The 19,233-nt window shown below is 38.6% G+C and overlaps 1 protein-coding gene across 1 annotated transcript in view; it reads right to left on the reverse strand.

The window, feature by feature from the left end:
- Window positions 1-16,204, reverse strand: part of hpse2 (heparanase 2) — a 54,961-nt gene extending 38,757 nt beyond the window's left edge. Inside the window, exons 1-4 of the mRNA XM_018677792.2 lie at window positions 16,042-16,204; window positions 15,643-15,929; window positions 13,338-13,492; window positions 12,334-12,495 (exon numbers count right to left, since the gene is read on the reverse strand). Coding sequence (XP_018533308.1) covers window positions 12,334-12,495; window positions 13,338-13,492; window positions 15,643-15,926 — 601 coding nt within the window. The 5' untranslated portion in view covers window positions 15,927-15,929; window positions 16,042-16,204. The remainder of the gene's footprint in view (window positions 1-12,333; window positions 12,496-13,337; window positions 13,493-15,642; window positions 15,930-16,041) is intronic.
- Window positions 16,205-19,233: the final 3,029 nt, after the last annotated feature.

Here is a 19,233-nt window from a genome sequence, read left to right on the forward strand (position 1 = left end):
CTTTCTTTTTTCCTTCTTTTTTATGTCTTTATGACACATAAACAGCTGTATATTACAGTTAAGACATAAATTAAATATGTTTTAAATGTGTTGCACTGCTTAAGTGATGAAAGGCCATAAAATACTTTACATATTTTCTCTCTCATCTTGTAACCATACATCAGCCGGCATCTAATAAAATCTCCAAATAAAAACCCAAGGCACCAATTACTGGATACTTAAACCAATTAACAAAAACAGAAACAAAGAGAGACTTTGGCAAATGAGAAAGAAAACAATTTGGTCACACATCTAACATTAAGCTTCCATTACCTCTCTAATGAGCCAATAAACTTTTCGGAGGTGACTGATCTTAAGATGTAGCCAAACCGCTATCTGTTGTTGGTCTCAGTAAAAGTAGGTTACCATCCTAACAGCCAAGCTAAACTGGCCTCCATATGTGTCCATCCAAGTTTCTAGCATATTTTTTAGGATTTACAAACAAATAACAAACAAATATCCAGGCTCTGACAGAGATGTGGGTTCTGACTTAAAAGACTTATTCAAAACTCTATCTGACCTTAAAACACGCCCTTCATGCTTCTGTCACTTCATTTTTTAACTGTAAACAAAAAAGCCACACAGTAATCCATTACCACCCAAAGCTGTTGAGTAATCAGTATCTGTCACAACAAACAGAAATGCAAATATTTCAATTTCAGGCTATTCTGCTGTGACGTCAGATTCCTTTTAAGACATTTCAGCTGTTTCCTGGAACTCTGGATTATGTTGTTTGGATACTGGCTTGTTTGTTATTTGGCTGTTTGTTTGACAAAGTCTGCATTGAATCATTATTTTGGAAGGTAGCTGGGCACCTGTAGGACTGAAGTTTCAAGAAGAAAACAGGAAATCAGGCCCTCATCTGGATTTTTTGTACAGATGTATTAATGGTTTGATGTTGAGAGTGAGCAAGAAAGATAATATGTGCCAAATACCTGCTGATAAAGCTCACAGGTAATTATACTAGTCTAGTCTTCCCCCATGCATAATTTGAGACAATTACGCTGCTCTTTCCAACAGTTAACAATGTGCTTCCTTTACAGTTGAGCATGATGTTACATAGTCATGATGTATGGAAGGAATTTAAGAGAATAAATGTGTCAGTTTGTTCAGTTTTGTTATGCATCTTGATCATGATCTAGTTGAATGCACTTGATCACGAGCAGCAACATTTACTACATTTAGAACCTGTGTGCAATTGTTCACATTAACCACTGTTGACAAAGAAGCCCTGTAGGTGAGTTAGGAGCTATTGCCTCAACACAACAATTCATAATTTCATTCTCACAGTGTGGCACAAACTTTAGTTGTAGTGGAGGAAAAATGTTCTTGTCCTTCATTTGAACGTAAATACAGTTGAAGAACATACAAGTTACAGAAGCATTTAGGCCTCTTTTTTCCATCTGTCATCCATCCTCACTTCCACAAAATTCTGCCTGAATTTGCCATCCCTATAAATATCATAACCTGTATTATACCCTAGACTGACACAGAAGTTACAAGAGGAGAAACCCCCCCCCCCAGTAAGTAATGTCTTTCATGCTCATGAATATCATTTTACCCTTTTTTACTTCCATTTGTTTTTAACAAGTAACAGACGGATGCTCTCAGAGCACTGCAGACACCATCTTACACACAGAATAATTAGGAAGCAGCTTCTTCACATATCCCTCTGAGGCATGTTGTCGTTTCATGTGAGGGTCAGAGGACAAGCACCGCCTGCAGTGATGCCTCTGGAGCAGGTACAGCTTTAGTCTGTTTCTCAACACTTCAACAAGGAAGGGCATGTTTTCTCAATTATTGTTTTTTTTTCCTGTGTTGATTCTCTCTTATAAAACAATGTCAGAGTTACTTAATACAGTTTTACAGACAAAATCAGATTGTAGTTTAACATAAATATGACCAAGAGTTATTTTATTTAGTTTATTATAAAGCATTTAGAAATATGTACTTTTTGATGCAAGGGAAATACGATGAAAGACTCATGCCTTTGTGTCAGGTAACCAAATTTTGACGCAAATTTCAAAGTTAGGGACTTGTGAAAGGTTTTCGGAAACACCCTTTTACACCACAGGTGTCAGCTGGGCTTTTGGCTGCATGGGAGCATCTCTAAATTGCCAGAGCTGGTTGGAATGGTTAAAAAATTGATTCAGAGAAAAACTGAAAACAATCTTTGTTGGTCTCATACAGGGGAAAATGTTTTATTCATCTTTATATTTTGTTATTTCTTTGCCCCTTTCTCCCCTTCTTCTCTTTTTTCCATGTGTCTGTTGCTGTTATTTCATTTTTCGCTCCTTCCATCCCCCTTTCCTTTCCCTCGCTCTTAATCTAACTTTGTTCTCTCTCGCTCTTGTTTTCTCATTTTGAGGGCTGAGAGCTGCACTGTGAATCTCCAGCTCAGCAGGACACCATGGAGTGATAGATGGCCTCTGACAAGGTCCAACACAATCCAACCAGCCATATGCTCCAAGTGAGGAAAAAAAAAGAGCAGAATTAAAGAGGATTCACAAGTGGCCAGAAGAGAAACATGCCAAACTCTTATGCAAGCAACAGTTTCTGGAGTTTACAATAATATATGGGGGGCTTTGACACAGTGAGATTAATGTCCCCCGTGCTGGAGTACAAACACTGGCGGGCATTTGTTCGGTAGGCAAACTTGCACATTCAGGGAAATGATTTAAAAGAGAAGAAAGAAACAATCCATTATATCAAAACGAATAATTCAAACTATGATAGAAACTTAAGCTCAAATTTACCATGTTGGATACAAACTAGACGAGGAACAGATTATGGTGGAGATGTTGTTGATAATGTTAAAAGCTTGGAAACTGGATGAACTCAGATACATTATTCTGCTGCAAATTAATATCATATAAATCTAATCTTTGGAAGACAGGGTTACAAGAAAAGCAGTGCATTTACATTTATATTTAGCTACATTTACAGTTACATTAGTCACACTTGTTACATTTAATCAGATACATGTAATATCAAAGACTTTTGTTGGTCTAGTCATGCTAAAAATTTACTTAACTCCTCTGATCTGTACTGATGATGACTGATCAGCTCTTGATTACACTGTATTGTCTCACTAAAAGGAAAACCAAACGCTTTCCTTGAACACACACACCCATATACACATGCAGAAATCCCGCAAACAGTTGTGTGGCGCTAATGACTGTGTTAAATTCCAGTGTAAGTAGTTGAAAGAGGAAACATCAGTGTAATATTCTTAAACACCAGGTCAAATCACCTCCCTAAACAGCGGTTACAGCTTCCTAGCCACTTACTAGCCCCTACTTCCAGGACAAACTTTACACCCAATGAATACATGTGGACAGGCACACACAAACACGCACACAAATTCACACAACCGCACAAACACACACACACACACACAGGGCAATCTCATAAATAACAAATGACAGCCTGAGAGTCAAATTAAGGAAATAAAATGTGTCTCGCTGGTAATTAAGGAAGCATGTTTCCCCTCAGGATAACAACTTCATCTGGATCCATACGGAGCTGACACACACACACACACACCCACACACTCAAGAGGTACCAGCATTCCTGCTACATGTCCATCCCATTGGTACAAACTGGCTCAAAGCAGTAAAGAACACAGCACCATGATTTGAAATTTGACACAAAACGTATGTTTTCTCGAGTTCTGAGGAAAAATGTGGAGGTTGGATGTCATGCCAAACAATCATAGGAAAAGGAAGGACTGCTTTCAAACATTTCCCATGCATCAGGCTATTAAAATGACATTCATTTGCAGGTTGCTGGCACTTGTCTCGAGGCATATTGCAAACACATGGAATTACATGTTATGTCCATCCATGATTTAAACCACTCTAGGTATTCTTGCGATCAAGGAAAAACAGACACTTCTGGATCCGTGCAGGCCATGTGGAAAGACTGAAGAAAAAAAGCAGGCAAACTGGCAATCAAGAGTTTGTCAGGCTGAGCTTACATCACTGCTTATAATTGTAAACTGACAGGTAAGACTGAAAAAATTGCATGTTGTAAATCCAGCCAAACACAAAAAAGGTCATGTCATTTTATATGTATTCAGGTCCTAACAGAGCTCCTTTGTCTGAAGACACTACTCTGTGCTACATTGTAAAAATACTCCATGTGTGAAACTCTAGTGGTTACAATGGTGTGCCGCAGGGCCTAATTCTTGGTCCAAACCTTTTCGCTGTGTACATGAATAATCTAATCATACGAGTTATTTAAAGAATGGTTCTTATTAGAGATGCACTTAAAAACGAACATGACTTTAAACACAACTGTGCTAAAAAGATGCACATGGTGGCCGAGAGGACAAATGCATTAAACTAAAGCCTTGAAAACCACAAATGTATGTCACTAAAACTTTACTGCAGGGGAATTTAGTTGCAGATATAGCTTTAAATACACCACAAAACTAATGAGCATGTCTTGTTTCACACAGACAGATATCAGTAGATGAGATACAATGTAAACCAATAGGTTGACATGGTGCAGAAAATGATGAAGTTCATCATGATTTAATGTTCAAATTTACTAACTCAATTGTTAATAAAAGAATCTCTTTTTCTTTCTTTCATGTTGCTAAAATGTTGGTTTTGTTCAGTAGCTGCCAGGCGGGTTTGGCTCTAGTGGCCAGACTAAGACAGCCTTTGGCTTTGGTGTTCCATGCAACCTCCACATGCCAAGATTTCAATTTGCTGTCCCTGGTTCATGCCAGCAGCATTGCTGCCCATTTTCTAAGCACTCCTTGGTCTGGTTCTAATACATCATCATCAGTGTGTTGATTGTTGGTATTGTTTAATCTGATGCCACAGATAATTTGCCATGAAACCCTAAAACCAAACGGAGTAGAATCCAAAGCCAATAAGGAATAGGAAGCCTAACTCATTCAAAGGTCATTTCAAATATCAATTTGCTTTTTCATGGATTCCTTTATAGACTTTTCTTAGATCAGTTTTCTAAGAAACCATTTGTAACAGCAAACGCTGTTCAAATCCAAACATAGACCATTAGTATATCTTCTCCTCTTACTGTGTGTCTAATGTTCACTTTCTCTCTTTGACAGTTATTAATAAGTTGAAACAGAAATGCGAAAAAGAACGATCAAGAATAGTTAGCAAGTAGCGTGTTGCTTTCTTTTAGTAGATTATGTTTTATTGAAAAAACATTGACTTAATTTACACAAAGTTCAGTTAAATAGTTTTGCTTTGTTTATAACAAAAATATAGAAGCACAAAGAATTTACAAAACTTCTCTCCTTAAAACAAACATTTAAAATTCATTAATACGTAGTAAATATCCTGAAGAGATGGATGTTTATTTCACTTCACTTAACTGAGTGGACAAGCGAAAAGCAGAAAATTCTCTCTTGAATAATTCTGAATATACGTTTGGAAGCAGTGTTCAAGATTCAAGTATGTTCCAAAGTTTAATGCACTATGTGCTCTGCTAACAGCAGAAATATGATTATTGACTCCCTCATTGTTGGCAGTACAGCACTACAGAGTTGCAGGTCCTTTTCTTTTAATAGTACAGTTAAGCAAACAGTCGGGAAATTCGTAATATGTAAAAACATACACACCACCTTTAATGTTCTTTGTTTTACCCCTGGTCTTTCCAAGATCCACATTGACTGCTCGTATCCAATAATATCATTATGGATATCAACAAATCAAAGCAGATTATATTCATTCTCCTGCCGTCACGGCAACTGACTGTGCTGCGGTGTTACAGTGTGAAACTTGGCAGGAAAAACTCATAAATCTGCATTCAGCAGTGAGCTGGAGAAGGACCGGGTACCGAAACAGCTGCAACACCAAAAACCGAATCCATCGCAATTCACGCCTTGTGTGCAAGTGTGTGTATGTGTGTGCATATTCACCGAGGGAATTTTAAACAAAAAGATAAGGCCGACGTTGCAGAAACAATTCTACCTCTTACAAAAGAGGTTTAAACATGAGATTAAGGAAAAGAGTGGATAAAAGGCTGGGAGGAGTCATATAGCAGAACTAATAGGAAGGATGGAGCATGTTTCCCACTGTTGCAAGAAAATATGTTTTGATTTTCAAATGAGTAAAAACAGAGTTATAACTAGGGGCCCTCTGACTATAGACAGCTGTGCCAGTTTGTTTTGATGAAAACATTTTCAAGCCATTCACAGATGTTTAGTAAATTCCCCTTTCTGTTCTTGCTCCTAATGTTTGTCTTTCCAGATTTTTAACCTTCTGCCATTCTGTATGTCCTGTTTAGTGACTCATAATACTTTTGGTCTGGGGCATGAGTTTCACTTCAGTCTTCTCCATTACTGTATTACAGTGGGACTTTTGTAGGGCTGTACCTGACTAAGAATTCAGTTGACTCAGTTTTTGGTGTTCAGTACCACAACACAATGATTCGAAGAGGGAGGTCTCTCCTGTCAGGCTGCTGACAGTGTTGTCAGCCACTTTTAACTTGCCATAACACTAGTAGTTTCCACTTTAGTGGTGTGCATTACTGTAACAGGCATGCAGCTCTCAGCAGGCAGGCAGATCTTACCTGACACTGGAGCTGAGAGTTCAGGAGTGGCCAACAGAAACGAGTAACTGCCTCGTTGTGCAGTTTCATTTATATCACACTATCATATTGAAATTCAGATGTGCAGTTATAAAATACTGAAATGTGAAACATCAAATGTGTGAGCAAACACACTGTAGTTTTCACAACATAGTCTATAGATTGGCTTGGAGGCGCAAAAGAATTATCCATCCTACACATTAGCTAACACCAATGCTACAAACTTCATAGGAATATCAACAATTACAATATTAATTTCCAACCTTGGTTTCCATATCCTTTGACATTTTTCTGCCATGCTGTGTCCTGGTAGTTTAAGAGAATAGTTCAGAGATGCACAAAATTAACTTTTCTTATATTCTCCTCCACGCAGCAACTCAAGCACTAGACAATTTTGTGAAACCTCAGTTTGGCACGACAACCTGAGCATGACCAATTTAGGGAAAGATTGTGGACAGGCCAAAAAAACTATATCCAAGATGTGGTAAGGATTAGGCAACTGAAATAGTTGGCTATGGTTAGGGAAAGATTGTCAATAAAAAGCAGAAGGTTAATTGCAGGTCTGTGATGAGATGCAAACTCCAATCTGTTGCATGAAGGTCAGACATGTTCCACGCCCATCCACCAACCACTGTGGCCTGCAGATATGGTCAACATGGATGTACCACCCCCTGTCAATGCCAGAATGCAGCATTGTAGAGGTCAGCACATTTGAAGTCATGGTTCAATTTGAGTTTGGACACAAAACCTGGTGGAAAATCAGCAGTCTGGCCTCAGCTGCTCAGGAGCGTGTAGTCACCACCTCAGTTGAAAATAATGGCCTTTCTCTGTTGCACTCACGCATTTGTTGTGAAAGCAGGGTTACATTAGTATTGCTTCACACTTCTTATGTCTTTTCTATGTTGCCATTCTTCTCATGTTTCCTTTCAGTGGATGCCTGCAGCTCTCACTGAGAGGCTCCTGGCTGTGACTGCTGCACATCTCTGTCAGTTCAAAGAGAGGGGCTCAGGTATTAATGTCTGATGTACTCTCAGCAATGTTTACTTAAACCTAACAACTGATTAGACACTGTAAACATTCATGTCACTTGATACAACACACGTGAGATCAGACTAAGAAAAGGAGAGATGTAAGTCTAAATCATGATGTCAAGCAGTGTACAACCTTCCTGATCATGAGGCCAACTGTTGACACAGTAAAAGTATGCTCTTTAATGTGATGCCTCTAACAAAAACTTCTATTATATTATAATAAAAGTATGACCTCATGGATCATGTGGAGTCAAACCTCTCCCCTCCTTTAGCTCAGTTTCACTACCATCTATTGAAATTAGTAAGACTCCTTGCAACACACAGCCACACTAGCAATTCTGTGCCTTAATTTCTGCGAGGGGGTCCATTGATTTTAAGAACTGCTTCATTTACTCTTATATACATAATTCCATTGGTAAACAGGACAATCCATCCAGATTTGTGAAACGAGAAGTCATGAATGGAGGTCTCCTACCCTCTAGATTTATTTGCACTTTCTGTTTTTTCCTTCATGAACCTGACCCTGTCCCATTTTTAATCCTGTTTATCTCCCATCCAGGTGACTGCACCTCTTCATTCATGTCCAGTAGGTTCCTGTGTCTAAAAAAATAAAATAACTGACCCAACAACAGGATACAACCTCCAATTAAAATCTCAAACAACATGAAGTATTCCTTTTTTTTTTTTTCTTTTTCTATGAAGTTGCATGTAGTAATACATACTAACACATTTCCATATTGTACATCTGTAAAGGAACTTTAGATGTAATGCACTTGTGTAGGCATATTGACTTATATCTACTGTTTCACATTGTGTAGACGTGATGTTGCAGCTTTTTCTGTTAGCGCAGCAATTTATAGCTACACACATAAACAGACTCAAAAAGAGTCCTCTGCTCCAAATGATTAAATCCTTTGCACAAAGCTCCCTATCTCTTGAAAATCAAAGAAAACATTTAAAGAGAAATCCTTGATACTTCCAACAGAAATAGCAAAACATGTTTCCAATTCACTGTCTCATGAGCAGCTGCAGACGTTATAACTGATAACATCCTATGTTTGACTCATGCGTCTCCAGTTTCTCTGTTTTGGGAAGATTTTCTCCCTGTCTATGTTCACAAATATTGATCAGCCAGCCTTAGACGACAAAAATAACACAGTATAGGAATTCCTAAATTGAGTTGTGTTTATCCTTTGAGCCTTAAACATACAGATGAGGCCCTTGAGGTCACAAGTTGAACGGATCGACTGCCTCATTCAGTGAAGTGTCAAATAAACATAGGACTTTCACATGAAGTCACAATATACACAGCTAAGCTAACAGTAAACATGAAAGAGAAAATGAGGGAGAGGTGTTAAGCTGTGGAAAAGGAACTGACGGAAGCAGAGGAAGAGAACTGAGGTGGTGATTCCTGATGGAGGGATATATTCCTGCAGAGAGACATGAGATGATGTCGACCATGACCTTGTCTGAGCTTGAGGTATTTTCTGAACTTCATTCCCTTGCTACGTGTGTGTGTACGTGTGTGTCTGTGTCTTAGCTCGGACTGGCCCCATTATTGATAGCTCTAACAAGCCTGGGTCAGAGGTCAGACAGTGGTGAGTGGAAAAGGATGGAGCAAGACTGTTAAAGGTTCTTTAAACACCACCTGACTTCTCACACACACACACACACACACAGTGGATCTTGGCTGATTGTTACCAGACCATATTTAAACACATGCCCAGTTCCTCTGTATCCCTGTTACTCTCCACCACAGAGATGAGAGGTCTTTGCACAGATTCTAGTTTACACAACATGCTTGGAGTTCAACAGAGTGTAGTAATGAGACCATAGCGCAAACATATTATTCACCCTTTCAGCGTCATCAGTGCTTATTCGGGTGAGTTATTGACCCACTAAAGCACTTCATGTAAGGTATACTGAACTAAAGACAACTTTTGTACTATAAAATGAAAACAGCAGCTCCACCCTCACAATATTTGAAAAATATCCTTCAGACTTTTGAACAACATTCCCCAGGGGCAGACCTGCAGCTTGTGTCTGTGCTTGGAAGAATGAGAGTTTCTGTGAGAACACTTCACAGTAAATCGACTTTGGGTAAATAAAGTCCTTCTGCTTGGCTTCGCCCCCCGCCCCTCCCCGCCAGCCAGTCTGATAACAACTATGGCACCTGCTCAAAAACAGCATGGCGCCGCTCTCTGTCTCTCAACTCAACTTCTGCGCCTTAATAAGAACCATTACACCAGGAGTTCACTTTTAAAAAGACAAAATCCTCTGTAGGACCACAATCAATCAGTAAAATGATGCAAAAATATCTACTGTGTGGGAAAATAACATTCAGCGGTGATTTATTATAACAATACGTTTTACTGCATCAACATTTTCAAATTATATTTCATTATCTTCCCACCTGTAAAATCTGTTTTAATGTTTACATTTAGATGTAAGACATTTAACCAAAGTATTTACTGTCTGCACAACAATAGAATAAGCTTAAAGGACCTATGCATATTTTATTATCAGTTAATCGTTACCGTATTTATTTTTTCTTCACCATCACCAAGAACACTGCCTCTGTAGGCCTCCATGCTGCGGCAGAGCAAAGTGAGCAAGTGGCAACATCCTCTTTGGGACAGGAAGCAGCAGGGTTTATGGGAAATGTGGTCTTAATTTTGAGAGACATTAGCACTACACCACATGTGTGAGACAGAGGCTAGTTGTCTCAACCATGGTTTTATTAGTTTAGTTTTTGTTTTGTTTTTTACCAAGATACAACAATCCAGATAATAACAGTATGATGATGTACAAGTGAGCAATTTATCAAGACAGCATCATTTATTGCTATTATTATCATTTATTATTGCAAATATAGTTTCACTACTGTCTTTTGCAGGACGTAAATGTAGTGTGATAGTCCTGTGAATTCATTTTTCTGTATTTACGTGATTGTTCCTGCTGAATGAAACAAGCACTGCTAGCCTCTCCCCACCTGACCATCATATCCACATTTCTAATACTTTTCCTGTAGTAATAGTGTGATGTAAACACCATCTAAAAACAACTTAAAAAATAGCTACAATCACTATCAGCATGCTTGATCAAAAATATATTTGATAGATGAACACCGCAAAGTCTATTGCAGATACTTCAAACTGCTGTGCTAACATGAAACATCCTGAAATTCCAGTAGTGATGAAATTAAAGACTGCAAGGGCCTTCTTGCCTTGTCCCACATTTGCAACACTACAAAATTAATGATTGGGTGCTTTACCATGTGACTCCTGGCCTGAACTTGTGAACTGACTCCTCACATGGGAGGTTCAAATTCTTCCTTTACATATTTGCCTACTTTGATAAATGCACTTCAGACTATTTGAAAATACACAGCTGATACATGTTGTTCAGATCCATCTCTATCACTCATCCAGCAAACACACAGAGTCGGTCACTTTGTTCCAACAGAAGAGAGACCTTCTTAAAACATGCAAAACACATTGCAGACACACTCATGTGAGGCCACTGGTTCTGTGTGTATAACGACTAAAGGTATTAGTGACACATTGAACTGGGTTCACTTGAGGTAGATTTGGATTCTTGGTTTTATGTAATTTATCAATGTCTTGTACAATATCATCTCTAGACTTTTAACTGTTTAAAGGCTTTGTATGTAGAACTTTTGGTGCCACATAGCACAAATTAATGTATTCTCTTTGATGGGGTTGCTGGTCAATTCCCAAGTTCAAAATTATTTTTCCAGGAGCTCTCTGGCTTTCAAAACTCACTTTCTGGGTGGTTCTCTGATTTGGAACAAAAACTCTGCCTACCCAAACAGTACTCTCCACCCACTGTCTTTTCAAGATGCTGAGGAGGATACGAAGTATGTGTTTCTGTATGAGAAGGTAAGAGAGTATTAAAGTCTAGAATAGCATTGAGTATATTGTTCCACTGCTGTTGCTTTGTTTTGTATTAGCCAGGGGTCGGCAAAAGTTAAAGATTGTTTACTGATAAATGCACTTTTTTGTACTTCTCTATTACTTCCTTTACTTTTTGTGTCTTTAGTTTTGCCATTGAACTTCATATAATTTCCTCTAACTTTTAACTTTCAATTACAAGCTTTATAAATACACCCACATACACTCCCACACACATAAGGAGTGTGTCTGATCATCTTTGACAATAACCCAGTCTTTTTAGGGCAACTCACTCTGAAGCCAAGGTTTGTGGACAATTCCCACAACTGCAGTAATTTTAACAGACAAATTTCTCTTTACTCTCTTCTCCCCCATTTCCATCCCAGTCAATCACAGTAACAGATAAGAAATGCAGCCCACCCAAAATCAAGACTCCAGAGTTCCTTCTGCGGTCAGGTTGAGTTAACTGTTACCAGTGAAAATGTCAGTGCTCTGTTTACTAGCCTCTGCTGCTGCTGCACCCCTCTATCCATCCCCACATTCCTCCTTTACAAATTACATTTGTCATTCTGAAAGCTGATGGTTTACACTGGCATGCTTTGAACCTTGTGAGAGTGCACGCTGTGCATGTGCGCATACGCACGTGCATGACGCACAAAGTCCAAACTATGCTATGTGAACATGGACAATACGTTTCTTAGGATGTAAGTATGTGCCAAGAAAGACTTCACTCTGAGTGTGTGTGTGTGTGTGTGTGTGTGTGTGTGATCTCCTACCTGTTATTGTAATGTTGCTGTAGATGTTGGACAGTTGTTCCTTCAGCAGGACGAGCTGTGTGGTGGCAGCCTTTTCCCTTTGCAGTTCCAGCATAATGTCCGGATGGCTGGCCAGTTTACAGCCCTTCTGTTTGTCCAATGCAATGTCGCTGCGCACTATATCTGCAAGAATGAAGAAAAGAATACAACTTACTATTTTTCTTGTGATGAATTTGAACAGTACTATACTTTGATCACCACTTTGATCCAAATTTAATATGTTGAAAACATACATTTGATTAGTTTGTTTAAAACTTGACTACCTGTTGAAACCTAAAATATACAGTCAGTTTAAAAACACATTTGTGTCTTCTTTTGACACACATTTATTACTTTTCAATGTTTATTTTCTAAATATGTGCAGTTGAAAATTAACATAGATGTCTGTTACACCCATCCAAGCACCATGTTACAAAAACAACATCCTCAGTGTCCTAGTGACACCCAGCTAGTATTTTATTAGGTGCACTTAGCTGAAACTAAAGCAGTCTAGTACACGAAGGTTAATTGTTGAGTTTCTGTTCTATTAACTGTTTTCAGGACGTGACTGAGTTTCACGGTTATGTTTGGCTTTGACGTGCAGTTTAATTGTAGTCTATTGTCTTATACCGAGAAGTGTTTCTAATATTGTGTCCACCCCATTCAGTGAGGGTAGACTGTAGACTAAAGGGAAAAGAAAGAGGCGCCTCTCTAGAACAGTTTTAACCAAATGCCAAACACTGCAGTGTCGGTATACTAACGCACGTTTTATCTAAGTGTCCTTAATAAAACTTGCAACTTATTTCGTCTTACATACAAATGGACGCCATGTTAAACAAACGGCGTAACCTTTCGAGGAAGGATTAATTCTGCAATAAAATGTACTCGGTGCGTCTGAAAAACACAGATAGGCGAGGAACAGACGCCCACGCAACCTGTAAAAATCCGTCAAAAGATTAACGAAGGGAAACGCCGTGTCTAATCACCGTCTTCGTAGTTTTTCAGGTAGTAGTCAGGTCCCGGCCCTCTGAACTTGGCGAGGTTCTTCTGGTTGTTGAACTGCAGGAAGTCGGTCCGCTTTCCGCCAAAACGCAGAAATGCTGGCGACAGGCCGCGCGCCAGGGTCACGAGCCGCTTGGAGCTGCGGACAAGACGGGACGGAAAGAAAACACTCACTGAAGAAATATGAACTACTGAGCCACAACTGTGTGTGGGGCTTTTTTATGTTTGAAGCTCCAGTTTATAATCACGGACATATTTGGGAGGAGTAGAAAGCGTGAAAATGCATAATTCTTAACTGTTCTTTCGTTCATGTAACTTTATTTCAAACCTGTAGTCTAAATATATCTATAAAAAATAGCCTGACAGAGACAGATACCCAAAAAAAGTATTTCAACTTTATTGTGGCTGTTAAAGAACCACAGGCCTAATCATAAAACATCTGCTTGTTTTTCCACTTGACATCAGCGGGTCCAAGAAACAGACAGCGACTTCAACATCTGTCATCCGGTGGAAAAAGCATGAGGAGGCAGGTACAGCATTGCCTGGGGAACGAAGGATTAAAACAACACACTTACATAATATTGAGGATGAGGGCGAACGATTTGACACTCTGACTAATTTAAATGCGAACGAGTTTACTATTTTAAAGATGAACAATTGAGGTTTTTTTTTTCATTAATCTAAAGCTTTTTACTTTTATTTCCAGCTGTCACTGAAAACAGTGTCATTTGCTTATTTTTTTGGTGCTTTTATTTAACATATAATTGATTGTCATTGATAACAAATATAACACAAAAATTAATGCTTTGCCACTATTATACTGTATATGCTGAAACACTCTGATTGCAACATGAAAAATGAGCAGTTTGGCTGTAGGTGGCATTTTAAAAGTTCATGTTCAGCCTTGTTTGTATGAAGTTATAATTTTCCGAAAAAGGAATACAAGCACATGGAAGACTTTTATTTTGCTGTAAATCACTGAATTTTTCATTACCGCCTACGTGGCATTTGGCTAAAGCACTTAACTGTAAAATGACGGAAGATGTTTAAAAAAAAATATTAGACCGTTTGTTGTTTAGGTTATTTCAGCCTGATCAACCATCACTCAAATTGTAGTTGATGAAAACTCATGTGTGTGGGGTGTATATAATACAGTATGTTAATTATTTAAAGAATTGAACAATAAAAAAACTAACCCAGAGGTTATGTTAAAAGGAGTAACGGTGAATAGGAATGGCATGTGGTGTGATGGAACTGAAAATTAAAACTGTTCGCCAAATATGTATTGTACAATAATAAAACGGTTTTGCATTCGCCTTATTTTAGTATTATCTGGGGAAGAATGGAGCACACACAGTGTACACAGAGAAATAAGCTGTAAGCTACTCCCTTTCTGTCAGTAAATAGTTTCCAGTTTATGAAATGTGCTGCAGAAAATGGTGCAATGTTTTGCTCTATAGATCATCTTCAGTAGTGTCTGACAATGATACAATGTGATTTAGAAGCTGAACTAAACAGTGGCACCTGATAACATTAAATCCAATCCAGGACCTGAGGACCCTGATGAGCTAAGAAAAAGTGTTTGGTATAAACATGGAATTCTTGAAAAGTTATTTTGCCAGGTTTTGAATTTTAAAATGTCTTGTTTCATAATTCCTAATGAAAAATGTGCCAGTCATAGTCTACACTGTTCTGACTGAGAAACACACTGGAGTGAAAATTCACAAAAATGAATGAAAGTCAGTCAAAAAATATAATATAATATAATATACACACACACACACACACAATATGGCTGGCATTGGACTTAAATGAAATTTGATTTTTTGTGGTTTTAATAAAAAAAAATTAAACCTCAAAACTAGATTTAATAACATGTGAATTGATAGAAAGTGATATTTTTGCATTGTAAACAGGGTAGGCTATGGAGCACACCGTTTTGTCCAGTGTTAACAGGCACACCTTATACTATCCGTATACAGTTATAGTTAACAGTAACTGCAATAAGCTCAAAATGGATAGCCTTTTAACCAAACGTTCACTCCCATCGCTGCCTTATTGAATTATCTGAAAGGTCTGGACTTTGCCAGTCTCGATGAAAATCATTCAGTAATGTGGATCGTTGGACCCACTCAGTGCCCTGAGTGAGGGGGGAATCGTGCAGGCTCACTCCATGACAATTCAGACAACGTGGCTGCGTGCGTAATGAATAAAAGAACCGCCAAACGCTTTAGAGGTGGACATCGATACAGATCAGTGTTACTGATGAACAGAAAAGCTTTTTGGTACCTCAGAAAGTCCAGCCAACCGTCTTTGATGATCGAGGGGTCCAGCTGCAAAGAGAGGAAGTTGTCGTTGAGGACTCTGATCGGACTGCGGGTGTTGACATCCAGGAGAACCAGCGTCCTCTCCATGAAGCCCGGTCGCTTCCCACCGGCTGCTGCAGGTCTCTGATACGCGGAGGAGGAGGAAGAAGAGTAGGAGGAAGAGAGCACTGACTGCACCACCAAAGTAGCCAGAGATGCCAGCAACAGGGAGGACCACGGGAACACGCACGGTGAGGATTTGGGCATCTTCTATAGGTTTGGAGAGCAGGAGGATCAGTGCGCGTAATGAGGTTTAAATGTGAGAAAGGGGGAAAAAACAACGAAACAAACTCTGCGGCGAAGTTCGATGGTGGTTCTTTACCTCGGTCTCATCGATCTGGATCTGTCTTCCTGTCTATTTGTCTCACCCCCTCTGCCCCCCGCCCCTCTGAGTATTTTTTGGGAGCTGCTCACAAGAGCGCACGCCCCGAGCCAGCCTTCCCGGCTGTGAGAGCCAGAAGCAGGGAGGAGGAGAGGAGGCAGCACCGCCCCTCTAAGGTTTTCTGAGGTATGAGTACAAACTGCTTTCAAGCAGTTTTCTCAGCTCATATGTCTAACAATTTAATCTAAGGAGGCGAGGGTATATTGCCTTCTAAATATGGAAAATATTGTTTTTTCTGATGAAATAAATCTTATCTCGAGCGTGAAATAGTTCAACAATCGAAATATAATTATGTATAAAAGCTAAACTGAATCCAGCTATAAAGTCAAAGCCGAAGAATGCTCAGTATCGACAAGTGGCTGCGCATATTTACATGTTAGATTATTATGATGATGAACAAAAGGCTTTCTGGCTTGAAAAATGAGCGCGCCATGTTGGCTGACGCACCGATTATTCATTTTTGTAAAGACAAGAATCTGTAATAAATGGAAAGATTATTATTGATGTGATTGAAAACATGATTGTGAGTACAATGTAAAATATTCTCACAGGAAAAAAATGAATTCTAGAATATGTTTATAGCGGTGGTAAAGGCTGCGCAAAGACCTGTCCGGGGCTGCAGTTAAGGTTAAACTCAGATTTACCCACTACATATTCATTTCGATGGCATATAGTCAAATGTACATCACACTGAGAAGTGATCACTGAGTGGAGGTCATCGTTGCCCATTTTCATCACCACATCGCTGGTTGCATGTTGTAAATTAAATGTTCCAACAGAAAATTTGTGTTGTTAGGCCCAGAGGAATCTCCAGGCTACACTGTTCTAGAGAACAAAAGGAGGCCTGCTTCAAAACAAGAAAAGATACAATCTTGTCAACAGGATATTTCATGTTCCTGGATACTGTGGAAGCTCATGTTGTTTTGACAAACAACTGATTGACTGCACATTTTTTTTTTAAGAGCAATGACATTTGGAGATGGCAACATGAACACTTTGGCCTCCTTTCAAAAACATCCAAAACCAATTTGGGATTTTAAGTTCCTACACATGGAGCTCACCTATAAACTCTTTATATGACTTTTCTCTCCAGATGTTCATGGGGCACTTGCGAGCGAGAAACACACCAAACAAAGTGCAGTCTATTGTGATGTCTCCAGAGTCCAAAGTCTCCTCAGGCGGTCAGTGTGTAGCGAAGAGTGGTCGTTTAAGGTCACTGCTGTCTCACAGATGAGTACCGAACTACATGTGAAGAAAATGTAACGAGTAAATCCCGGTTTAATCCTTTTTTATCCCGGGCCACAACACCCTCTCACGAATGTATAAAACCGCAAAATTATCCAAGGTGTTAACTTCCAGGTTTTACGCACGAAAGTTTCCAATTGAAGGCATTACAGGACTATAGCAAGCTGTATTTTGTAATAGCGCATCTTTAAATATGATACCGTAATTCCTCAGATAAACATGAAAAGGTATATGTGCAGGCTGGGGTCACTCCTGAGTGTCAAATGCACTTTTGGAACACCGTTGTGGTACAAAGATAAAACCGACAGAATCAGAGTTTTTTTGCAATCCAGCATTATCTTTACTTTTCTGTCTGTCCTATTGTAAGCAGAGGTCCATACACCATCAGAATCAGCAGAAAGCCAAAAGTCTACAGCTTCATGTTGTCATTTTGGCGCAGCTAAAAAATAATAGTTAACATGTGGTTTCAATATAACCAACGTTTTTGTTTTCAGTAGAGAAGAATTTAACTATTATATATTTATAAAGTCTGAGAGCTCTTGAATTAGCTCTTCAATGATAAACTGTGTTTTGAGACATCTAGCATGTCATAGTTATAATTTAGGAGGATGTTTTTCTAAGAAAAGTAAAGAGAAACTTTACCCTAACGAAACATCAATAGAATTACAAAATATTTCAAAAGGAAATTAAATGTCGATGCGATTATGGAGTGTTGGTGTGTTTAGAGCGTTTCTATTGACTAATGTACTGTATGCTACAGACTGTTTTGCTGTGAATGTTGCTGCAGCTTTACAGGGATGACCTCTTTCAGGGATCGACAGTAATGGAGGAACTGTTGAAATTAAAGTTTTTTATTGTTTTTGGGAAGATCTGATGCTCAGATTAAAACCAAATCAAAACAATGACTCTACACACACTCGGCTCAGGAAAACATACTGAGTTAAAGCCGTAGTTTTTAACTTCTAACTTCAACCTACATATAGGTTCAGGTAATAATCTATTCCAACGGTCTACTATGAATAAAATTCTTTGATTTAACGAAAATCTTTTTATTCATGTGAAACATGTTCAGTAGGAAAACATAATCCGTTACTAACGCCGATGGTCTTAATAAATTGGTTCTTCGAACAGGCATAATTATGGCCCTTATATATAGGTTAATCATTTTGAGGTGGATTTCCTACACTAATAATGGAGAAAATTACTCAGTCTGTAGGGAACCCTCGGCTTCTGCTGTAGGCGAACTTTGAAACGTTTGGTTTATTAAAAGATTATTGTCATTAATCTTAATTAAATCTAGATTGTATGCCGGATTTCTTCGGTTTTACGTGAGCGATACCGACGCATATTTTGTAATGAGGCTATATTTTATAATTCGGACAGTGAAATAAAACTGACTGTCATTGTGGAACTGTGATGGGGAAATCTGTTAACTCACACATATTGATCAGGTGAGAGACGATGTGCTTATAATGCATGATATATTTAAAAGGCTGCTCAGTAGAAACATCATATGAGGATTTTAAAAACTTTCTAAAGGGAAATAAGTTTAACCAAACACACAGAAATGTTCTGTTGAGCATCATGGGGGATTTTCGTACCGAAATGATTTATTGTCCTATAAGTTTTATTTGACCACCTGCTGTGTATTTCAGTTATTATCACTATCATGTACGTATAATATCTTAGTTTATATATCGACAAAAATAATGTTGTAATACAGGGGAAAACGCCGATTTTTAAAGCATAAATTCTCAATTTATTAAAATTGATCAAGTTACTAAAAGTTAACATTTCAAACGTTTTTGATTGGCAAACAAATGTATTAGAACACATAAGACTTTGTCCGGGAGGAAATAATCTGAGATGTAAAGATCGGGTGAATCC

Source organism: Lates calcarifer, linkage group LG16_LG22 (assembly GCF_001640805.2).
Source record: "Lates calcarifer isolate ASB-BC8 linkage group LG16_LG22, TLL_Latcal_v3, whole genome shotgun sequence".
NCBI lineage: Eukaryota > Metazoa > Chordata > Actinopteri > Centropomidae > Lates > Lates calcarifer.